General features: G+C 41.2%; 1 protein-coding gene across 2 annotated transcripts; it reads right to left on the bottom strand.

Moving 5' to 3' along the window:
* Window positions 1–1,782: 1,782 nt before the first annotated feature.
* CUNH9orf153 (chromosome unknown C9orf153 homolog) lies at window positions 1,783–19,480 on the bottom strand. Of its 2 annotated transcripts, none has more exons than XM_016130248.2 (5): window positions 14,931–19,480; window positions 13,835–13,964; window positions 6,806–6,901; window positions 5,388–5,877; window positions 1,783–2,918 (listed from the first exon to the last, which is right to left on the bottom strand). In XM_016130248.2, exons 3-5 carry the CDS (start codon window positions 6,869–6,871, stop codon window positions 2,692–2,694), a joined length of 783 nt encoding a protein of 260 aa, XP_015985734.1. In that variant the 5' UTR covers window positions 6,872–6,901; window positions 13,835–13,964; window positions 14,931–19,480; the 3' UTR covers window positions 1,783–2,691. The 2 variants fall into 2 exon arrangements, with proteins under 2 accessions (XP_015985734.1, XP_015985735.1); XM_016130249.2 differs by having other exon boundaries at window positions 14,965–19,480.
* Window positions 19,481–19,518: the final 38 nt, after the last annotated feature.

The raw sequence follows: 19,518 nt of genomic DNA, 5'->3' as shown, positions 1-19,518 counted from the left end.
GAATCTAAGATAAAATGTACAGGGTTTTTTTGTAACTTAATCTTGAAGTGACATCTTGTCAATTTTGCTGCTTTCTTTTCATGAAAGCAAATCATAAATCCAGGCTTTACTCAGAGAAGGGGATTACACAAAGGTGTATCTACCAGGAGGTAGGGATCACTGAGAGCCTCCCAGAAGATGCCTAACATAATTATCAGTGAATGGAAGCCTTTGATGAAAGGTAGATGGGGAATTTTGCAAAAGGCATCAGGCAGTCACCAACTAATCCACTACTCAATCTTATAATCACTAAAAGAGGGACAACTGGATATTATTTGCCTTCTGTGGTGAGGCAATCTGAAGTACACAGCATCACCTAATGAAGTATTCTTTTCAAAAATGTCGAACCTAATATAATGGAGCTTTTGGCAAACATCTGATTTACAGAAAATATGGATGATGGAATAATGAGTTAAATGATACCATGATGATACAAATCTAGATTGTGGGACCTTCTACAGGACAATGGACCTATTTCTTCAGTAAGCCACTTGCATGAAAAACTGAGGAGTTGCTCTAGATTAAAAGACTTTTAAGAGACCTAACCACCAAATGCAATCTTTAACTTTGCTTGGATCCTGACTAAAACAAACCAACTGGAAAAAAACAGTTTTGAGACACTTTGGGGACTTTAAATATAAATAAGTAGATGTTAAGGAAATACTATAATTTCTCTTGGTATAATAATGGCAGTGTGGTTATGAAAGAAAATGTCCGTATTTTTCTGAGATGCATACCGAAGTATGTAAGGATAATATCTTTGACATGATGCCTAAGATTTACTCTAAAATTCTCCAGCCCTTACAGCAAACACAGCAATAGAAAAAAATGAAACAAATGTGGTAAAATCCTAATAAATGTTGAATCTAGATGATGGGTATATGCAGGTGCATTATACAATTTTATTTATTTTTATTAGTGTTTAAACATTTTCATAATAAAAATGGGAAGAAAAGATTTGAGCACTAGATGGTTTTGTAGTTAAGTTCTAACTAAATTTTAAAGAATAAATATTTCTGATATTTAAATAGCTACAGCCTCAAAAAAAAAAAATGAAAACTCCCCCATTCATTTTATAAAGGTAGCATCACTTTTAAAACTTCCTTTGTGAAGTATAACATGCATGAAGAAAAGTTTAAAATTGTTAAATGTATAGCTTGAGGACCTTTTGCATATTGAATACACTTGAGCACACAGATAAAAACAAAAAACAAAAAAATGACAATATTATGAGCACCCCAGAAACCTTCCTCATGTCCATTTCTTGACAGTATCTCTTGCTGAAGATATCCACTGTGCTAAAGCCAAACTCTGATTTTAAAAAATAATGCAAAAAATAAAAACTACAGAACAATTTCACTTATATCAAGGCAAATTTTCTAAATATTAGGAAATGGATTCTAAAAATATTTTTTAATATCTCCACAATTATACACATATTATTAATAATTTAATTGCTCACCACTATTGCTTGCACTCCCTCTGGGTTCTTGCTAAAGTATATACTTTGCTAGTAGTTTTTTCAGAAGGGATTCTGGGTAGTAAACAATTTTGGCTCTTCTGTGCTTTAAAATGTGTTTATTTTACCCTTACTTTTTAAAGAGTTTGGCTGGTTAGCAAATTCCAGATTGGCAGTTGTTTTCCCTCAGCAATTTGAGTATGTGACACCATCACCTCCTGACACCTACTGTTAATGAAAGATGCTCTGTCGTTTTGTCGTTCGTTTCTATGTAATTCACCTTCTCTCTTTTGCCAATTACATTGATCTCTCTTGCTTAATGCTCGGCAGTTGGGCTATAGCATTTCTGGGTATGATTTATCTTCTTCCTAATCACTCTGAAATTTTTTTCAATTCAAGGTTTTCATGTGTGTCTTCATTTCTGGAAAATTATCAGTCATTTTATTTCCAAACATCATCTTTTGTCCATTCTGTTTTCTTCTGCATCTTTCACTGGATATATTTCTGAACTTTTTCTGCCCTCCATTACCCTTAACTTCTTTCATAATTTTCTCCTTTATCTTACTGTGCTGTGATCGAGAAGCTTCGCTCTCAGTACTACCTTCCAACTCATTAATCCTCCCTCTTCAGATACATCCAGTATATCATTGAGATAATTTATTGATGGTTTTGTCATTCATATTCTATTTTAAATGATTATATTTTTCACTTCCAAGATTTCAAATTTGTTCTTTTTCAAATCTTTCTGTTCCAGTTCCATAGATGCTACTTTCTCCTCATCTTTGAGCCATTAATATGTTATTTTTAAGTTCTCAAAATTGATCTCTACATTCTCAAGTGTTAATTCTTCTATTTGTTGAATTGCCAACTATTTTTTATGTTGATGGACTTTTTCATGTGTTTAAAACTTTTTAAAGAGCTATTCTCGTTTGGAAGTTCTTCATATACACCCTTGCTTTTCATATGATCTATGAAAAGCCTTGGTCCAGATGGGTTTCACAGGTCTTATGTTAGTAGATCAATTTGGATCTTTTACTTCACATAATGGTTTAATTTTGGACCTTACATGCATATTGTATGGACTCAATTTCTATGTTCCATGGAGCCTCATCTTCTTTACTTTTCATGTATAAATTCAGTGTTCTCAAAAGCAAAATCCACATCCAAAATATTTAAATAGACTACATATCCATTTAAGAAGTAGTAGTTATATTTTTTGGATAATCAATTTGAGGATAAATGACCAAAGATTTACAAACTAGAGGGGGGAAAATAACATCAGGCATCTCCTGGCTCTCTACAAATCTCTTCTCACTGTCATAGTGGATGTGTGTAAATGAGTCTGAAGTTTCGTGCTTCCACTTCACAAGCCCCTTATAATATTTCCATTCCAGATCCCTTAGATCCATGAATTGTTTTTCTGAAAAGAATCATATTTTCAAAGAATCACATGGTGATGTCATTTAACCTTCAGTTATTCAGAGATGCTTTATGATAAAATAAACCTTTGATGAACTTGAGCCTCCTCCCTTCTCTGATAGAAAGCTGTTTTTGTAGCTTTATAAACTAACAGAGAACCTCTGGTGTCCACCTCATCTAAAGCTCTCCTCCAAATAAATATTGACTAACTGGGCTGGAATGGACCCTGTAGAACATAGCAGGTAGAGACAGCATCTCATTTGGTGCCTGAATACGAAGAATATGCAAATGGAGAGCCCTGCAGAGGTCTGAGGTCAACAAAGAGGAGACAGAGATCCTAATCTCTGGTTAAAACAAGGAGGAAGATTTTCAGAAGTACATAGATTGTTAGAGTCATTTCTTCCAAGGTGCTGGTGCAAGCCCTAAGTAAGTAAGGGCAGTGGCTCAGCCAGAATTTGGCTGTTTTCCCTATTCTCTCTCAAGACCTACCAGTGTGGAGTGTCATTAGTAGTTGCAATTCCTTCAAGGAGCCAACGAACCACAACCAAGATATATTGCATATTCTCCTACGCAGCAGCCATTTCCCTTTCCCTTCCCATCAGTTCTTTTCATGATTAAATAAATTATAAACCTAACCAAAAAAAGAAAAGAAAAGAAAGAAAAAAGCAAACAAGCTAGCAAGGCCTAAGGCAGGGGCTTGAGTATAAAACCAGAGGCCAAAGAGCCAAGATGAGTGTAAGAAGTGTAAGGAGAATAATGGGTACAGCAAACAAATGAGAACTGGTCTATTTCTTATGGACAACTTTGCCACCCTTATTAAGTGATATTTGAGCAGGTCACCTATGGCCCAGATAAGCCTCCATTCCTGGGAAAGGCCTGGATTTTCCTAGGTGATAGAAAGTCTATATAATATATACATACATATTTCTACACACACCTGAGGTAGGAGACTAGGGCCAGGGACTGTCCCTTAAATTCATTTCTGGCCATAGTGTTTAACAGTCTGTCCCTAAGGTCAGTAGTCATGTTTCAGGGAGTTTGACATGATCTTGGCAGGCCTGGCCTAGCAAGAACTGGTGCTAGAAAGAAGGAAAGGGATATTCGGCAAAAGAAGGCCACAGAATTGATGATTTTGATTCCTAAAGAGCTTTATGTTGTGCCCTGTGGTAGACACTAGAGGTTGGCTCACTCCATACTCACTATAATCCTCTTCTGCCTTCCTTTCCTGTAGAGGAAGGAAAACTCAGAACTCTATTCACTAGCCTGCCTTGCAGTAAGGGTGGACACTGGACACAATTTCAGCCAACAAGATGTGGGGAGAAGGTGTGTTCTGAGGAAGCTTTGCTTCCTATTAAAAGCAGACCAAACTAGCCAATGTGGCCCTTTGTCCTCTCCTCCTCTTCCTGGCTGGAATGTGTCCTATTTGGGCTTATTATTTTTTTTTGTCAAACACATTCCTAACCTACATGGTGCTACAAAATATAGCCTGAGCAAGAGGCACTCATAAGGTAGAACAACAAAATGGGAACTCACTCCCTTTTCCTCCTCCAGTGCTTAGTGTTAGTAAAGGAATGTTCTATAGTATCCTTTAGTATATCAGGAATCCTAAAGTTCTCCTTGACTGAGAATACTTTAGGGACTGACTGGCTGATAAAATGATAGCAATACTGGGCAACAAATTGTTGCAATATCAATTAAACCTAAGAAATTACTTGATATTCCTTATATGGATGCCTACCCTGGCTTCATGCACATTCCTTGAAGAGACAGGACATGTCCCAGAAATTCTACCTCCAGGATCTTTAAAAAATGAGGTCATGGAGGCAGAGAAGAGACTTCAACAGAGTCTGAGAAGGAACATGAGAGACCTCTGGAGGTTAGGGAGCTAGCAGGCAATCTATGCGTTAGGAAGAAGGAACAATTTGGCCCCTGTGGGTAGCAAAGCCATAAAGGTTTAAGACCTATCAAACATGCAAAAACTTCAGTATTTCTTCAGTAGGCTTTTTGACAGTGCTTATTGATCTTCAGTACTTTCTGAAGCTCATGAAAAAAACAAAAACCTTTAAAAAGCCTCAATTGAACAAAAGTCAAGATACCTAAGAAAGCTATGCCATTATTCAGTAAATATTTGACTAACTTCACAAAACAAGAAACAAATAGTCATGGGTGCTTTAGAGTCCAAGTTTAACTGGCCTATTTTATAAAAATAAGTTTAAGTGCCATGTGTAAATAATACACCTTTTTGAGGAATGAGTCTGAGATCTGACCCTGGAATGTTTGATTTCCTGTCCTCTATTTCCCGTTGCCATGGTAGGCAACAAGAGCATCAGACATGAACCCCAGAACTGTAAAATTCCCATGGGTCAGTATTTGACTATTTCAGCTCTAGAAATATAAGTAAAGTTTGCAGTAAAATTTTCACTCATTTTCTACCACACACTCATATTCTGGCCTTATCTGTTTAGATTACCTGGATCAGCTAATAAATATGCAGAAATTTTATCTTCAAAGGTAAATTTTTCTGGCTTGATGTGAGAAGCACCCAGGTGGGGTAATATTTTGGTGCTTTGACTCTTCTGCTCTGTGATGGCCAAAGAGTTAGAGTAATTGATGAGAATCTCATAAGGAAAAGTGTGTGAGGGAGGAGGGATCCCATACTGGAGTAGTCTCTGCTGGGATCTGGAGAGTCTCTCTACTGTAGAGAGTGAGCTGGTCAGTAGGCTGCAGTATAGGAGTTCAGTCATAGATGTCGGCCTCTCTTCATCTTTTCTGAGCACTTTGCAGGTGTAAACAGGTTGGACATCTTTTCTCATATCAGTTTCGCTGGTGAATGGCATGGTATTCAGGTTTTGACTAAGTGTTTTCTGTGCTTCACTAGGTAAAATACTGTAAGTTTTTAGGAGATTTGATTTCTTGTTGTTCTTATTAAAATTCTCAACAAATGCATATAATTCTGGCAGCTGTGGGGGAAAAAAGTGGGAAGTCATGAGATTGATGGAAGTGTAATCATCTGGCAGACCCACAAACCTTACAACAAATAGGATAACAAATAACCATGCAAACAGACAATGTGGAACAAAGACCAGGTAGCGCAACCCTGAGAGCCTGCTTTATGAAATGAGCCCATTAGACTTGGATTCTAAAGTCTTTAAGATCTTTCCAGCTCTAAAATTCTGTGAGTTACCAAGGATAGAAACAGCAGAGGGTTTCCAACATTTGTTTTGAGTAAGGCACCATTTCTTTTAAAGAAGAAAGAGAGCCAGATAATCTAGATATCGGAACTTCATCCTGGTGTCCAAAGGCTTTGGAACGTTCAGGAAAAGCAGTGCAAATTCCTTATTCACTGGAATATTTTACCAAAGCCAATAGTTACATTTGAGGAGTGTTTGGGAATAGTTTTTAGCAGAAAGTACAATTAATATTTCCTCAGAGTCCCCTTCTCCATCTAAAATCTTATATTAAAGGAATAAAACCTTATTTTATAGAGCCTTCTGCCTACTAATTCCATTATTCGTAAGAGGCTTCTTATGTGGTTAAATTGAAAGGCCAAGGAGGCCAAAGTGAAAGTCCAAACTTGGGTCTTTTAGCCCAGTGCAGTTTCCTTTCAATTCTAGTCAATTCTATTGCAAGAGGACAAATAGGAAGTGGGCCAAGATCGTAAATGGCTCTTTCAACTAACTGGATTACCATTATCATGGAAACAACTTAGCACTGGCGCTCCCCTGCCCTTGAAAGAGTTACATTTTGCTGTGCCAAAAAAGGGTAAGTCAGGGAAGTGAAATGTTTGTTTTCCCTATGGCCCTCCAGGCATGCCATCAGGTACTCAATGGTTTGAATTTTCACAATTCTCGTATGTACGGTTTCCTGTGTACAATATTACAGACATACCGAACACCTGAGAGACTCGACTTCCATATCATCTTTACTTGGATTGGTGTCTCTGTTGAGGAGCATTGTGCTGGGATTTTTAGGATCCTCTGGTTCCTAAATATCAATATAAAGGAATATGAAATGAAAGATCAAAAGTCAGATAAAATACAAAGGTGCAGTCTAACACTTTTTAAATCTTTGGAACTTTTATGGGGGACACTTTTAATTTTATACCATTTAAATTTTCCTTTCTTTTTTGTCTTCTTTAGGTTTGGCAAATTAATCACATTTCAAACAAATATTTTCTCTGAAACACCTCAAATTCTTATATGACCTGTATGTTCAGGTATTTAATACTAGTTCAAAGTATGCTACATGGATATTTTTTGTCTCATATATTTTGATTAACTTTCATCTAAAGAAAAACTCACTTCTTTGCCCCCAAAAAATGTATTTCTTTTATTCAGAAGAAAAAGGCTAACAACAAGAACAAGAACAAGAATTAACATTTTGAAGTTAATTGCTTTGGGCTAGTAGGCACTTTACAGATGGAATTTTGTTCAATCCCTGTTCAGGGGATTAAAAATGGCCACAAAATTCATACGATTGATCTCATCCTTAAGTGGCAGCTAAGTCCACTCTCATTTTGACTCTGGGCTGGCATTATGCTTGGCTTTGACTGACAGCATGAAGTGGAAGTGACGTTGTGGAAGTGCCAGAGCCTAAGCATAAGGAAGCTGTGCAGCTTCACTTGACCTTCTTGGAAGCCTGAGCGACTGTGTAGAGATCCAGCCACCCTTCTGGAGAGACCACGTGGAGTCGAGCGCCAGCACCAACCACTAGACATGTCAATGAGGCTATCTTGGATCACCCAGCCCCACCTAAGCCTCCAGATGACAACAGCTGTGTGAGCAGCCCCAGATGATTCCAAATAGGCAAGAACAACCCAGCTAAGCCGGCCACTCTGAAATTATGGCAAGTAATGAACTACAGTTGCTTCAAGACACTATGTTTTGAGCGGATTGCTATATAACAATAAATAATAGATAAACCGCACAATACTTCATGTTCTTGGTTTAATTTATTCCAGTGAAACCTCTGTTGGTAGGTAGTCCCATGTAGGAAAGAAAATGTCTTCCTGAGTACCACTATTTCCTGACTGGTAGCTGAGGGAATTAGGATGAGCATCAGAGATGAACCAGAAACACTCATTTGGTGTTAGGGGTGAAGCGAAAACAATTAGGTTTTTCCTCCTTCCCAAGCTAAGTAGAAAAACCCAGAATGAATATATATCTATATATATGAATATATATTTATTTTGAGATATCCATTATTTGATATGTGTTTATATCTCAATATATTACTATCACTACTGAGTCCAGTATATCAATATATAGGACAAAAAAGGCAAGGTAATACAGCATGCTCATCCATTTCTTACATTTGGGCAGTGGCTTCACAGACTTTTCTACCTCTGACCAGTTAAAATACCAGATGCAGAGTTCAAAACACTGGTTATAAGGACGGTCAATGAACTTAGGAGAAGAGTAGATGAGCTCAGAACTAAGAGAGAAAACATAAAAGTGGAGATAGAAAACAATGTAACAACTAAGAAGTCCTGAATCTGGGTTTAAAACAGTCTGGTTTCGAAACCCACATTTTAACATATTATGTAAGTACAATGTGCTAATATATATTAGCATAATAAATATTATGCTATTCTGCATAAATGAATCTTTTCACATAGGCATTTTTCAATGATTTTGTTTTTCTTTTTTGCCCCTCCCCCTCCCTGCCTTCTTTTATTAGCCCCTTCATCAAGTTAATTTTTCTCCGTGCTTATATAAGCATATATTGACATATATGTACATATATACATATATAAAAAAGATTCATAGTAATTGTTTACAGGACAGAGATAATGTTGTACTCACTTTCAGCATCTTGCTTTATTCATTAGTGATGACTTTGTGGAAAGTCCGTCAACTAATCTAGTATATCTACGGCCAGTACGGGTGCTCCTTATATTATTTCTCCTAGAACATACTCAATTTCGACTTCGACTTTGTAATCCAATGTGCGGGCTTGCCCCCACCCTAGCAGCCATCCTGCCATGAAAAAATTGAGACTGCTCCAGGTTTTGCTCAGAACTGGTCAGCCTAGGAAGGAACCAATCCCTTCTTCTTCAGGTGGGGAAGCCCATCGATTTCAGGGTGGCTGGAGTGGCTTTGGTTGTGCTTGTGACAGTGAGGATGGATTCCAAGGGGGCAGGATTCTTTTTTGCCCTGGGCCACCCATGAGGGACTTGTTTTAAAATATAGTGTATTAGTAGAAAAGTTGAGGTTCAGTAAAGCCAACAGACCAGAAGATGATTGCCTTGAAAAGATTGCTGCTAACAGTTTCCAAGAAGAGGGAGCATGGTGGTGGGGTTGGGGGGTGGGGGAGGGCAGGGGGCGGCAGTGCAAACCGGAAGCACCAGGATCTGTCAGGAGGTGAGGTGGGAATGGGAAACGTGGGTCAGAGCCTTTATTGGTCTCCGAAGGAAAGAATAGGTGAGGCAGAGCCAGCAGGCTTAGGATTGGCTGGTTTGAATAATTTCAGTGGACTCTGGGCCATAGAGGATGTCCCTAGGTGTCTGGTACCTGGCCCTGGAGTGATGCGGCAGGTGGATAGTGGCCTCTAGTGTGAGAGCCTGATAAAGGACGCAGCTGGGGTGCAGGCTCCGGACTGGTCAGTTTGCTTATGCAAGGCACACTCACAAGCAAGTTGCTTCCTATTTCAAGGAATTAGCTAGCCCCATCAGAATACAGAAAATACAAGCCATGACTGGTACAGGGCTTAACTACAGTAGCATCTTTTGTCCTACACAGCCCAGGAGGGTAGCTCTCATTTCATGGAGATACAATCTGTTTCCCTACTTACTATGAAATTAGGAAGACAAAATTAGAAAAACAATAATATACTCCTCATAACTTGATTGTAGGGATATTATTGTTGGTTCTATTTGTTTTTATTATCTGCCTCAGTAGCGTGGTTTGGGAAACTTGATTTTCCTCGGAAAAGAGCTCATTTTGTCTAAACAGGTAGAGACTTGTCACTCTCCAATACTTGGAGCAAGTCTCTAAGGATGTACTTTTCTATCCCTGCCTTTGAGGAGCTTACACACTACAGAGAAGTAATAGTCACCCACAATTCTTTACAAAGGCCAGGTTAAGGTGTGGCTTTAACAGTATAGCTTTATCTTATTCGCACAGTTAAACGCGATCTTTTTTTTTTTTTTTTTTTTTTTTTTTTTTGCCCAGGGATCCTAACTGTACTGTTGTGCCACCAGGTAGCCTCACTAGAAGGTTGTCTCCGACAAATCCCTACGACTTTTTCTCTAACAATGCTTTCTCCCCCAACAGCTCCCCCATTCCCTCCTCTCTCTCTCCCTGAGGGTGAGAACATGTGGACCTCCATTCAGAGACAGTTCCTTTATTTCTATTGCAATAGCCTTCCCCACTGCTCCCTTCCGGGCATTCCTTCAGTACAGACACCTGGGCATCTATTTCAGTCTCTAGCCCACTCCCACAATGGCTTTTCACTGGGTTTTCAGTGACAAATGGAACAAAACATTGCTGTGGCTTTCTTCTTCATGTGGATATATACAATATATATATCGACAGCTGTAAACTAACTCATATTTGCGATTGGAAACGTTTGTCCAAGTATGGGCCAGTGCGCAATGGGTAATGCGTCTGACAACAGAAATGTTTTGTCACATTCTGTATTGTTAGTATTTATATAACAAGATCTCTGATAAAACTGTTTTGCCAATAGCTCATTTTGCTTATTTTCTGGGCATATCATGTGATTAACCCTGTAGTCAGTTTTACAAGATTCTTAACAATAATGTAACATGTACCTATGTTTGCTTCAATATGGAAAACTTTCGAGTAATGGGATGGACATTTTTGTCCTCACTCTGTATTTACCAAATAAAATTAATCACCTTTGTCCCCAAAACCAATCTTTTGTACTTGTACTGGAAAAACTCCGTTGGTTTATGAGAATGTCACTCCTGTGGCTTGCCGAATGACTCAAAACCTTAGGTGGTGTCCTCCAACCAGCTCTGACAACTTTGCCGGGAGTGGGGGACTTGGGCAAGGGGAGATTTGATCTAATCAGATGCTGTTTTCAAATATTCCTCCTATTCAATTTAAATTTTCAACTACTTTGTGTAAAATCATCCCACCTGCAGATCTGCTAGACCCAGGAGTTGCAGTTACCTGCGTTCATAAGATTATTCTGATCTATAGGATGGATACACCTTACTGTCTCCATCACTAGTTTATGTTTCAGTGAACAGTTTTGAGTCACTAATCCCCTTTATAAAACTGGAAGTGAGTCGAAGCTAACTCAATAGCAATTGTAGAGATTGCAAATTTGATGAATATAAATAAGCAAATGGTATGAAAAATACAATAACCAGGATGAACCCTGCTGACAGAATGTTATTTATGGCAATCTGATTAATGGAGTTCTTGAAGAAAGTGCTCAACATTTAAATATGCAGTGGTTACTGAGAACAAAACGGGATTTCTGTGAAAACATTACGGTCTTCTACTTCTAATTCACGAAGTGTGACTACAGCTATTTCATTGCTTTTTTCTCTGAAACCCCCAAAGTGCCTGTGGCCCACTGGAGCCATCACTGGGTTTCATGCTTTGGGGACTCTGGTCCAAGCAAGAAGTGGGTTCCTTGGGGGGCAGGTGAGAACCCACGGGATCTGTCTGGACTTCATCAACTCTGGCCTGGTCAGTCACCAAAATACTTAGTGGGCTTTCCTGGCCAATTTCTCTGGATTCCTTAGCCTTGGAGTCTGTCTGTCTGTCAGTCTGCGCAAAGGATCCACTTGTCTGGTATAGTGCCTGTCACAGAGCAGTTACTCATAGGCTTTCTGCTCGGGTTGTCAGAAGTTGAATATAACAACGATTGATTACAGAATACAATTTACTACTATTGATTATAACAATCAGAACTGGAAGCATGGAGCAATCAGATTCAGCACTTCGAAAGAAAAAAGAAGTCTGTGGCCTTGGCCAATTGATCAGTTGAGTGACTCTGTTTACCAACCCAGTGGATAAGGAAGTGACGGCATTGCCTCAGGGAATGAGTGGTGGAAGGTCACTCAACCTTCCTGCTGGCTCTGGTGCTCCAAGATTGTTTATCAGTTGTGGGCAGACATTAGATGTTAAGGCCAGCTCGCTTTCGGATATGAAGATTTTACGGCTGTACACACACCCCCAACCTATTAAAAATGACCTTTATTATTGAAATTTTTTAGAAAAAATTAACATTATTGTAGAGCATATGTAACTCCCAATTTCCTCTTGGAAGTAATTGCTTTTACAATGTAATTTTTAAAAACCCATTTTCTTAGGAATGCAATTATCCTATTATATATTGCTAATTTAATGACTTTTCTTTTTATATAATTAGTAGGCTTTGTTTCTTTAGAGAAGGTTTAGGTTTACAGAAAATTGGTTGGAAAGTGTAGTATTCACTCATGCCCCTCTACACATCATACGCACAATTCCCTCAGTTATTGACATCTTGTGCTGCTGTGATACGTTTGTTATAATTGATGGACAGATATTTATACATTATCATTTTAAGTCCAAAGTTCCCATTAGGGTTCACCCTGGATTGTATATGCTATTGACAAATGTATAATGACATGTATCCACCATTATATATCACACAGAACAGTTTCAGTGCCCTAACAATTCCTTGGTTTCAGTGCCCTAACAATTCCTTGGGCTCCACCTTCTTTTCTATAAACCTCACTGGGTTAACCGGAAAAGACCATTCTTAGCAGGATTTGCTCTTGCTTAAGGCTGACGGCGGCTTTTCCCTGGCCCACAGAGTACAAGCTCATTCGCCTAGTGTCAGGGCTTCCAGTCTGGCCACAAGCTGTAACTCCGCCTGCATCCCCCACAGCTTCCCGTTTAGGCTTTTCTGCAGCTGCCAGTGTGCGTGTGCGTGTGCGTGTGTGTGTGTGTGTGTGTGTGTGTGTGTGTGTGTGTGTGTGTGAGACATTCCCCACACGAGCCCCTCACTTTCCTGCTTCCTGCCTGTTTATGCTGTTCTCTCACCGCGAAGGCCCCCGTGCCCATCTCCTCAGAGCTGCAGTCTCTTGTCAAAGCCCATCTCAGGAGCTGTTAGATATTTTGTTTCTTCGTGCTTGTCATCTCCTGCTTTTCTGAGCCTCCCTGAAAGTGTCCGTGTATCTCTTCAATGACATATATCATTTTCCCATCCTCTTTGGCGATACTTGTCTTATCTTCTCCAGCTGAGCATAGTAGATAAGACAACATGCTCTGGAATCGAAGCCTTCATTGCTGACTTTTGATCTCAGTGTTCCGTATATGCATTTGTAACATGGGGGTGATAAGTATGGCATCGAATGCCTAGAGTTGTGTGAGGGTTAAATGAGCTAATTCCTGTAGAGTATTACAAGACAGCCTGACCCCTGGGAAATGCTCTCATAAGTGTTAGCCGTTTATTGCCACCACTGCTGTTCTGCCTTTATCCACAGTTTCAGTTATCAGCAATCAACTACAGCTGAAAATATGAAATAGAAAATTCTAGAAATAACTCATAAGTTTAAAATTGTGTGCCGTTCTAAGTAGCGTGATAGGATCTCACGCTGTCCTGCTCCGTCCTCCCCAAGACGAGACTCAGCCCTCTGTTCCACACTGTATACACTCCATGCCCATTAGTCACTTAGTAGCCAGCTCGGTTATCAGATCAACTGTCACAGGATTGCAGTGCTTGTGTTGAAGTAACCCTTATTTTACTTAATAATGGCCCAAAGTGCAAGAATAGTGATGTTGACAATTCACATGTGCCAAAGAGAAGCCGTGAAGTGCTTTAAGTGAAAAGGTGTGTAGATCCAGGTAAAAAACAGTGTATACGGGTTTCCATACTAGCTATAGTTTCAGGCATCCACTGGGAATGTATCCCCTGGAGATGAGGAGGGCAAAAACAGGCGAGAATCAGTACCTGTGTTTGCTTCTGGTCAGCTTGGTGGAGGCAGCAGCACTTGGCCTATAGGACAGAATCCCCGAAATGAAGGAGCCAGGCTCCCAAAGATGGAAACCCAGAGAAGGGGGACGCTGTTCTGCTCAGCAACCTAGAGGAGGAAGGACAGATTTCCTTGATGTTTATTGTGATTCTGACTGTGCCCACCCGTCTGTGCCCATGACCACTTCTACTCCACTCCCCTTGGTGCCTAAGAAAAGCCGTGCAGCTGCAGGGCGGGCTGCTTCTCCAGCTTGTCTCCAGGGAACTGACAAATGTACAAATGTACTGGGACTCTAGGCCAGTCTGGAAGTGCCGGCTGGGGTTGCCGGCCTTAGTCTGTGTGCCATCCACAGGACCATGGTGGGCCTATGGTACCCTGGCACCTGAATGTAAGGCAGGACACGCGGAAGGAGAGAAGGAAGAAAAGGTGCTGGGCGGGTAGTAGCAGGAGTAGGAGAGAGTGGGGAGGATCAGACGCAGCACAATTCCACCCAAGGGAATTGCCATGGAAAGCCGCTGTGCTCACTGCCCTGAGCTCTGCAGACAGTCCCCAGGGACTGTACCTGCTCAGGGCCTTCATTAATTAGATGGATGGTAGCCTTAGTGGTGGCCTGGAGGACTGATAGGCCTGCTGGGCAGGGAGGGGAAGTAACATCTGGCAGCATTGGATAGAAGCCAGTTTGACTGATTCATTTATTTCTACCATTCAGTTTGCCCAACAGAGACAGCATGTCCCAGTGTGCTGGTTCCAAAAAAGGGGAGAGGAGACTCTCTACCTTTTAAAATCTATCTATCATCTCTCTATCTATCTATCTATCTATCTATCTATCTATCTATCTATATCTAATTGGGAGTAACATTGGTTAATACAATTACATAATTTTCAGGTGTACATTATAATTTAACATCCATATAGTCGATTGTGATTACCACCCAGAGTCCAGTTTCCTTCAGCTACCATATATTTGATCCCCTTTACCCACGTCACCCTCCCCCAATCCCTCTATATTTGATCCTCTTTACCCTGTCTACCTTCCCTCCTCCCCGACCCCCTACCCTCTGGTAAGCGCTCTACCATTTTTTGATCTCCTTCTTACTCCGATTCGCACCTCTACCGGGTTGTACCCTCTCAAGGCTGGATGTGGTGAGAGGGAAGAGAAAAGACGCCAGCTGTGGTGAGAGCAGAGCTGAGTCAGGGCCAACAGTCAGTAGAAACACCGGAAGGAAGAAGGCACAGAAATACAGGGGGAAGGTGGGGCTGTTAACTGGAGATGGCTCCAAAGGAAGAGGGAGATTGTGCAGGCCGTCTCGACCAGCTGGGCCCAGCTTCCTGTCACCTGCTGGAAGGAGATGAAAGTCTCCCTGCTGCCATCTCCTCTGTCAGCTCCGGCCTTTCCTATCTTTCTCCACTGCCCACTTCACCTCTCCTTGCTAAGCCCACACTGGTTTCATTTTCACTTTTCTGTGTTCTCATTATGCCCTGAAAGTATGTCCTCCACTGCACTTACCACTTGGCTTTATAATGATCCGTTAATGGGGTCATTCTTTTCACAAATCTGTGTGCCTGGGGGCAGGGGCTGGGTCCCATTCGTCAGGTAGCTCCATGGCCTCACCCAGCCCCAAACATAAGCTAATACTTAGCAAGTGTTGAATAAGTATCTGTCCATTGTGACATATGGACATCCTGAAGGTGACACAAACAGCAATGTGACACTAACGGTCAGGGGGGTTACCTTTCTACCTGGGGGTAATGGATGGAGGGAGAAGGATAAAAAAGTATTTTTTTAAAAAGTGAACATTATTGTGTTCATATAATTGTGAATATAATTTATAATCATGTAAGTTTTTCTTAGATATGGGCAAGGTACAAAGGAGAATAAAGGAGAATTAGACAGGAGACAGACCTGTGCTCCCTACAATCTGCCCAGATGACCCAGTTGGAGGTGGACTGGAGGCTACATGGCCATACCGACTCTGTGAGCGCAGCAGCCATGCTCTGGACTCTGTCCCACGCTTAGAACTGGCTTCCCTCTTGGGAGGTTCTTGCAGCAATCATTAAAAACTTTGTCAGAACAACCATTCTCCCAGAATGGACTCGACTGGCATATAGTCAAGCCACTTAGTAGTAGCTTCGTTGGTAGCTGGGGTCCCCTGCTCAGCCATCACTGCTTTAGCCAGCAGAACCAAAGGACGCGGAGGATCCACAAGTCATTTTTATCCTAATGCCTTTGAAACAGTCTTCTCAAATAGAAAGATCAAGTTTGATGTCTCAGGCAAAAGGCAAAGTCTCGTATGGCCCTTTCTTCTTTGAACAGCCAGCTAAGGTGGCACGGAGCCCTGCCTTTCTCAGGAGGAGTGTTTTGTTTGGTGGTAAGAATTATAACATAAAATTTACCATTTTAACTATTTTTAAGAGTATAATTCAGCAGCTGCAAGTCCCCAAGGTTATTTTTAGTATTTCAGAAACCTAAAGAAAATCGTGGACAGGCCTTACTGTTACCACTGCCAGGCATGGACTTGGCCTTTGAGCTCTGTTGCCTCAGGGTGGCAGCAGGGGTATCTCATGCTGATCAGAATCCCTGAACACCATGGTGGGTGTTCAGTAACAACAAATGAGGCGCGAATTATCACTAAAACAACCAGGTTCCTCCAGAGAGAAGTATTTTATGACCTTGCTCCTCAAAGGTGGTGGTGTGCGGAGCAGCAGCATGGGCTTCGCCTGGGCCTTGGCTGGACATCCCCCCTAAACCTTTGTAATCAGGTCTGTTTTAACAAGATCCACTTTTACTTATTTACACCTTAAAGATTTGAGAAGAACTGCTCAAGATGAGGAATCTATGGAAGACAAATAGTGAGTACTATAAACAGTTTGGGAAGTACTTGTTTATGCAAAACCATGAAGTGATCCACTAAGACTATCAAAGAAACAAGAGTTTTAAGCTGGGGGACTGTATTACTGGTACAGAGCCCTTGCTTCAGGGATGGTTCAATTCCACGCCACCATTAATAAGAATCCTAAGAATCTTAATCTTCAGTGAAGATTTTGCAGGAGAGCCAGGGAGGGAGTTGACGTCACACATCTTACAGTGATTTAACCTCCCACATGGCTGTGTATCTCAAAGGAGATGGAGGGTACGGTGGACCTCCAACTCCGGTCTTTCTCTAAAGTCTGGTGTGGCCCTTCTGGGCCCAGGGGGTTCAGCTACTACTTCCCAGATTAAAGCAGGTTTCACTCCACACAGAAATTCTCTAAATAGCTAACCAGTTACTAAGAGAATACAATTTCTCCATATGATTATAGTTGCAGTTCTTATCCAACAAGTTACTGTGGTCATTTGAAAGAAATAGAGCTAATTTCCCCCAGATTTTAATACAGAACAGTAACTCTCTAATTGCGTGGAAACTCATTCTGTAACTCTTGCTTTGATTGATAATCTATTATTAAAAGAGACCAGAACTACAACGTATCTAAGCGGACACTGTTTATGTGCTGTTAGCCCATCAAATTACTCCAAAATCTGTGACTGTTCTACAGAAAGGAAACAGGTTCAGAGAAGTTACTAAGCCTGTGTCAGGTCACCAGGCTACAAGATGACAGAACTCATCATTCAAATCCAGGTGTATCTCACCCCCAGACCTGTATTTCTGCACATGAGACTCCCGTGAACTGTCAGGCAGCACCTTTTTATTACTCCTTGCGGTCTCTCTGGCCCAGGTCATATCCACTCTGAGGCACAAATGGGACACTGACAAGTACAGGCTTTGCAGGCTGTGAGGATCCTCACAGATGTTAGATGGCATGTGAATGCCAGGCAGCTTAACATCAGAGGCTTTTCCATTTCCTGATCTTTCAGGCATCGAAATAGATCAAGAAAGGCTATTGTTTAAAGGTTCCTGCTGAGTAAAACCTAGGAAATACTAGAAATCTTGGGGACATCTGATCTGGTAGTGATTTTTCCAATCCCACTTCGCCCCTTCTCAAAATAAAAAAAATCCTTCTTGTGGATCCAGATCCAGAGGGCAGGGAGCTGCTCTATAGCAGAGCAGCACAACAGCACCCTCCCTCCTGCAATTCTCCACTGGGTATTTTGGGCACAGTGGCCTGAACCATCCAACTAGCATCTTGATATTGAAGAGAGTGGGCTTCTAATCATGGCAATCCATTGGCTCTGGCTCTGCCTCTGAGTGAAGCTCCCTCCCAGCAGCTGACTTTCTACGTATTGCACAGGGGCACTACAAAGTGACCTCTCACAGGATGCCCAGGCTCTGCAGTGGAGCCTGGAAGAACACCATGCAGAACAGACAGAACACAATATGGCTGATAATGGCCGTAGGAATCATTTTGCCAAAAATACTTATGTGTCTGGTGTTAAATGAATATCAAAGAAAATGAGAGAGCTCCTGTCTTCAAGAACCTTTTGATATTATGCAAGAGACAAACCCAAACCAAAAATACCAGTGCAGGTACTGCTAGTGTGATTAGCCAAGAGCCACAAAATCATGGCCTGGTTGAGGCTGGTCTGTGAGTGGAGTCCACTGATTTTATCTACGCCTTCCTCACACTGTTCCCTCCTTCAGGTCTTACTGGGGGTTTTGCAGCAGCTTCCTCTTGTCCACCTCATCATGCAGCCTTCTCCATGCTCCACAGGGCAGCCCAGTTGATACTTCTAAATGCACTTGCTTTGATGACCCCCTTGTAAAAATCTTCAGTGGCTCCCAACACTTGCATTTCCTAGAGAAAGCCCGATATCCCGGGCCTCCTCTGCCCTGCATCCTGTCTGCTGTCCCTTTTGTGCCTGACATTTTTCTGAGTGCTCAGCTTCCTAAATATGTTTTCAATCTTCTTTAGTTTTATTAATTGTCTTTCCTCTTCTCCAAATGTCTCACGTCTTTTAAGACTTGGCTCGCATGTCATAATCTCTAACCACTTTTTAGAAGTGTACCCATCTTGGTTCTTATTGTGATATTCAATGTGGCCTAATTCTAGGAGCATGGGCTAAGCCAGTGTGGGTTGTCACTCTGACTCAGCCACCTACTGTGTTACCTTACTTAGTCAACTATTTTCTCCATGCTGTGCTTTAGTTTCTCACCTATGGAAAAGATAGTAGTCAGAACAGTTCACTCAGTTAAGATTATGTTAATTCGAACACTTCCTGGCATGCAGCAAGTCTGTAATAAATGTTAGCTACTAGCAACACTTACCATATTCTCTTCATTGGTGTCTGTCTCATTTGTCAACTCTAAGGACTCTGAGGTGAGGAACTGACTGTCTCTGGTCATACATGAAACCTCGGGCAAGTGGAGAGCAGGTGCTTATGCATGTGCCAGAAGTGAACTGTTAAGAACCTTTTTGAAAATGAACATAAAGCTTGGATAACAGATTTGAAAAAAACATCCAGGTAGGGATGATGACACATGAGAATGTAAGGAAATCTGTGTGGGAGCTTTGAGAAGCAGGTTGGACGAAATGGATGACCTTCATAGTGAAACAGGGAAGGAGAAGGTGGAAGAAGAAACGGAATTATGGGGGCTCTGGAGCTAAGAGCAACTGGAAATGGTTTTGTCAAAGGGCCACATGGAGAGCAGAGCAACTTAAACATCAGATGCAACAGAATCAGGTGTAGAAAATCCTGGCAGCAGGGAGACTAGTTACAAAAACATGG

Source organism: Rousettus aegyptiacus, unplaced genomic scaffold, assembly GCF_014176215.1.
Source record: "Rousettus aegyptiacus isolate mRouAeg1 unplaced genomic scaffold, mRouAeg1.p scaffold_m13_p_3, whole genome shotgun sequence".
Lineage (NCBI taxonomy): Eukaryota > Metazoa > Chordata > Mammalia > Chiroptera > Pteropodidae > Rousettus > Rousettus aegyptiacus.
The sequence above is the reverse complement of the archived record's forward strand: the minus strand, read 5'-3'. Positions and strand labels throughout refer to the sequence as shown.

What these genes read in the sequence shown, in the direction of transcription:
- CUNH9orf153 (XM_016130248.2), bottom strand. Translation starts at nt 6,871, where the DNA reads ATGCTCCTCAACAGAGACACCAATCCAAGTAAAGATGATATGGAAGTC. An exon ending in TCGAGTCTCTCAGGTGTTCG is followed by an intron (nt 5,878 to 6,805) that starts GTATGTCTGTAA and finishes TTTCCCCCACAG; the next exon opens with CTGCCAGAATTATATGCATT. An exon ending in ATATTTATTAGCTGATCCAG is followed by an intron (nt 2,919 to 5,387) that starts GTAATCTAAACA and finishes GATTCTTTTCAG; the next exon opens with AAAAACAATTCATGGATCTA.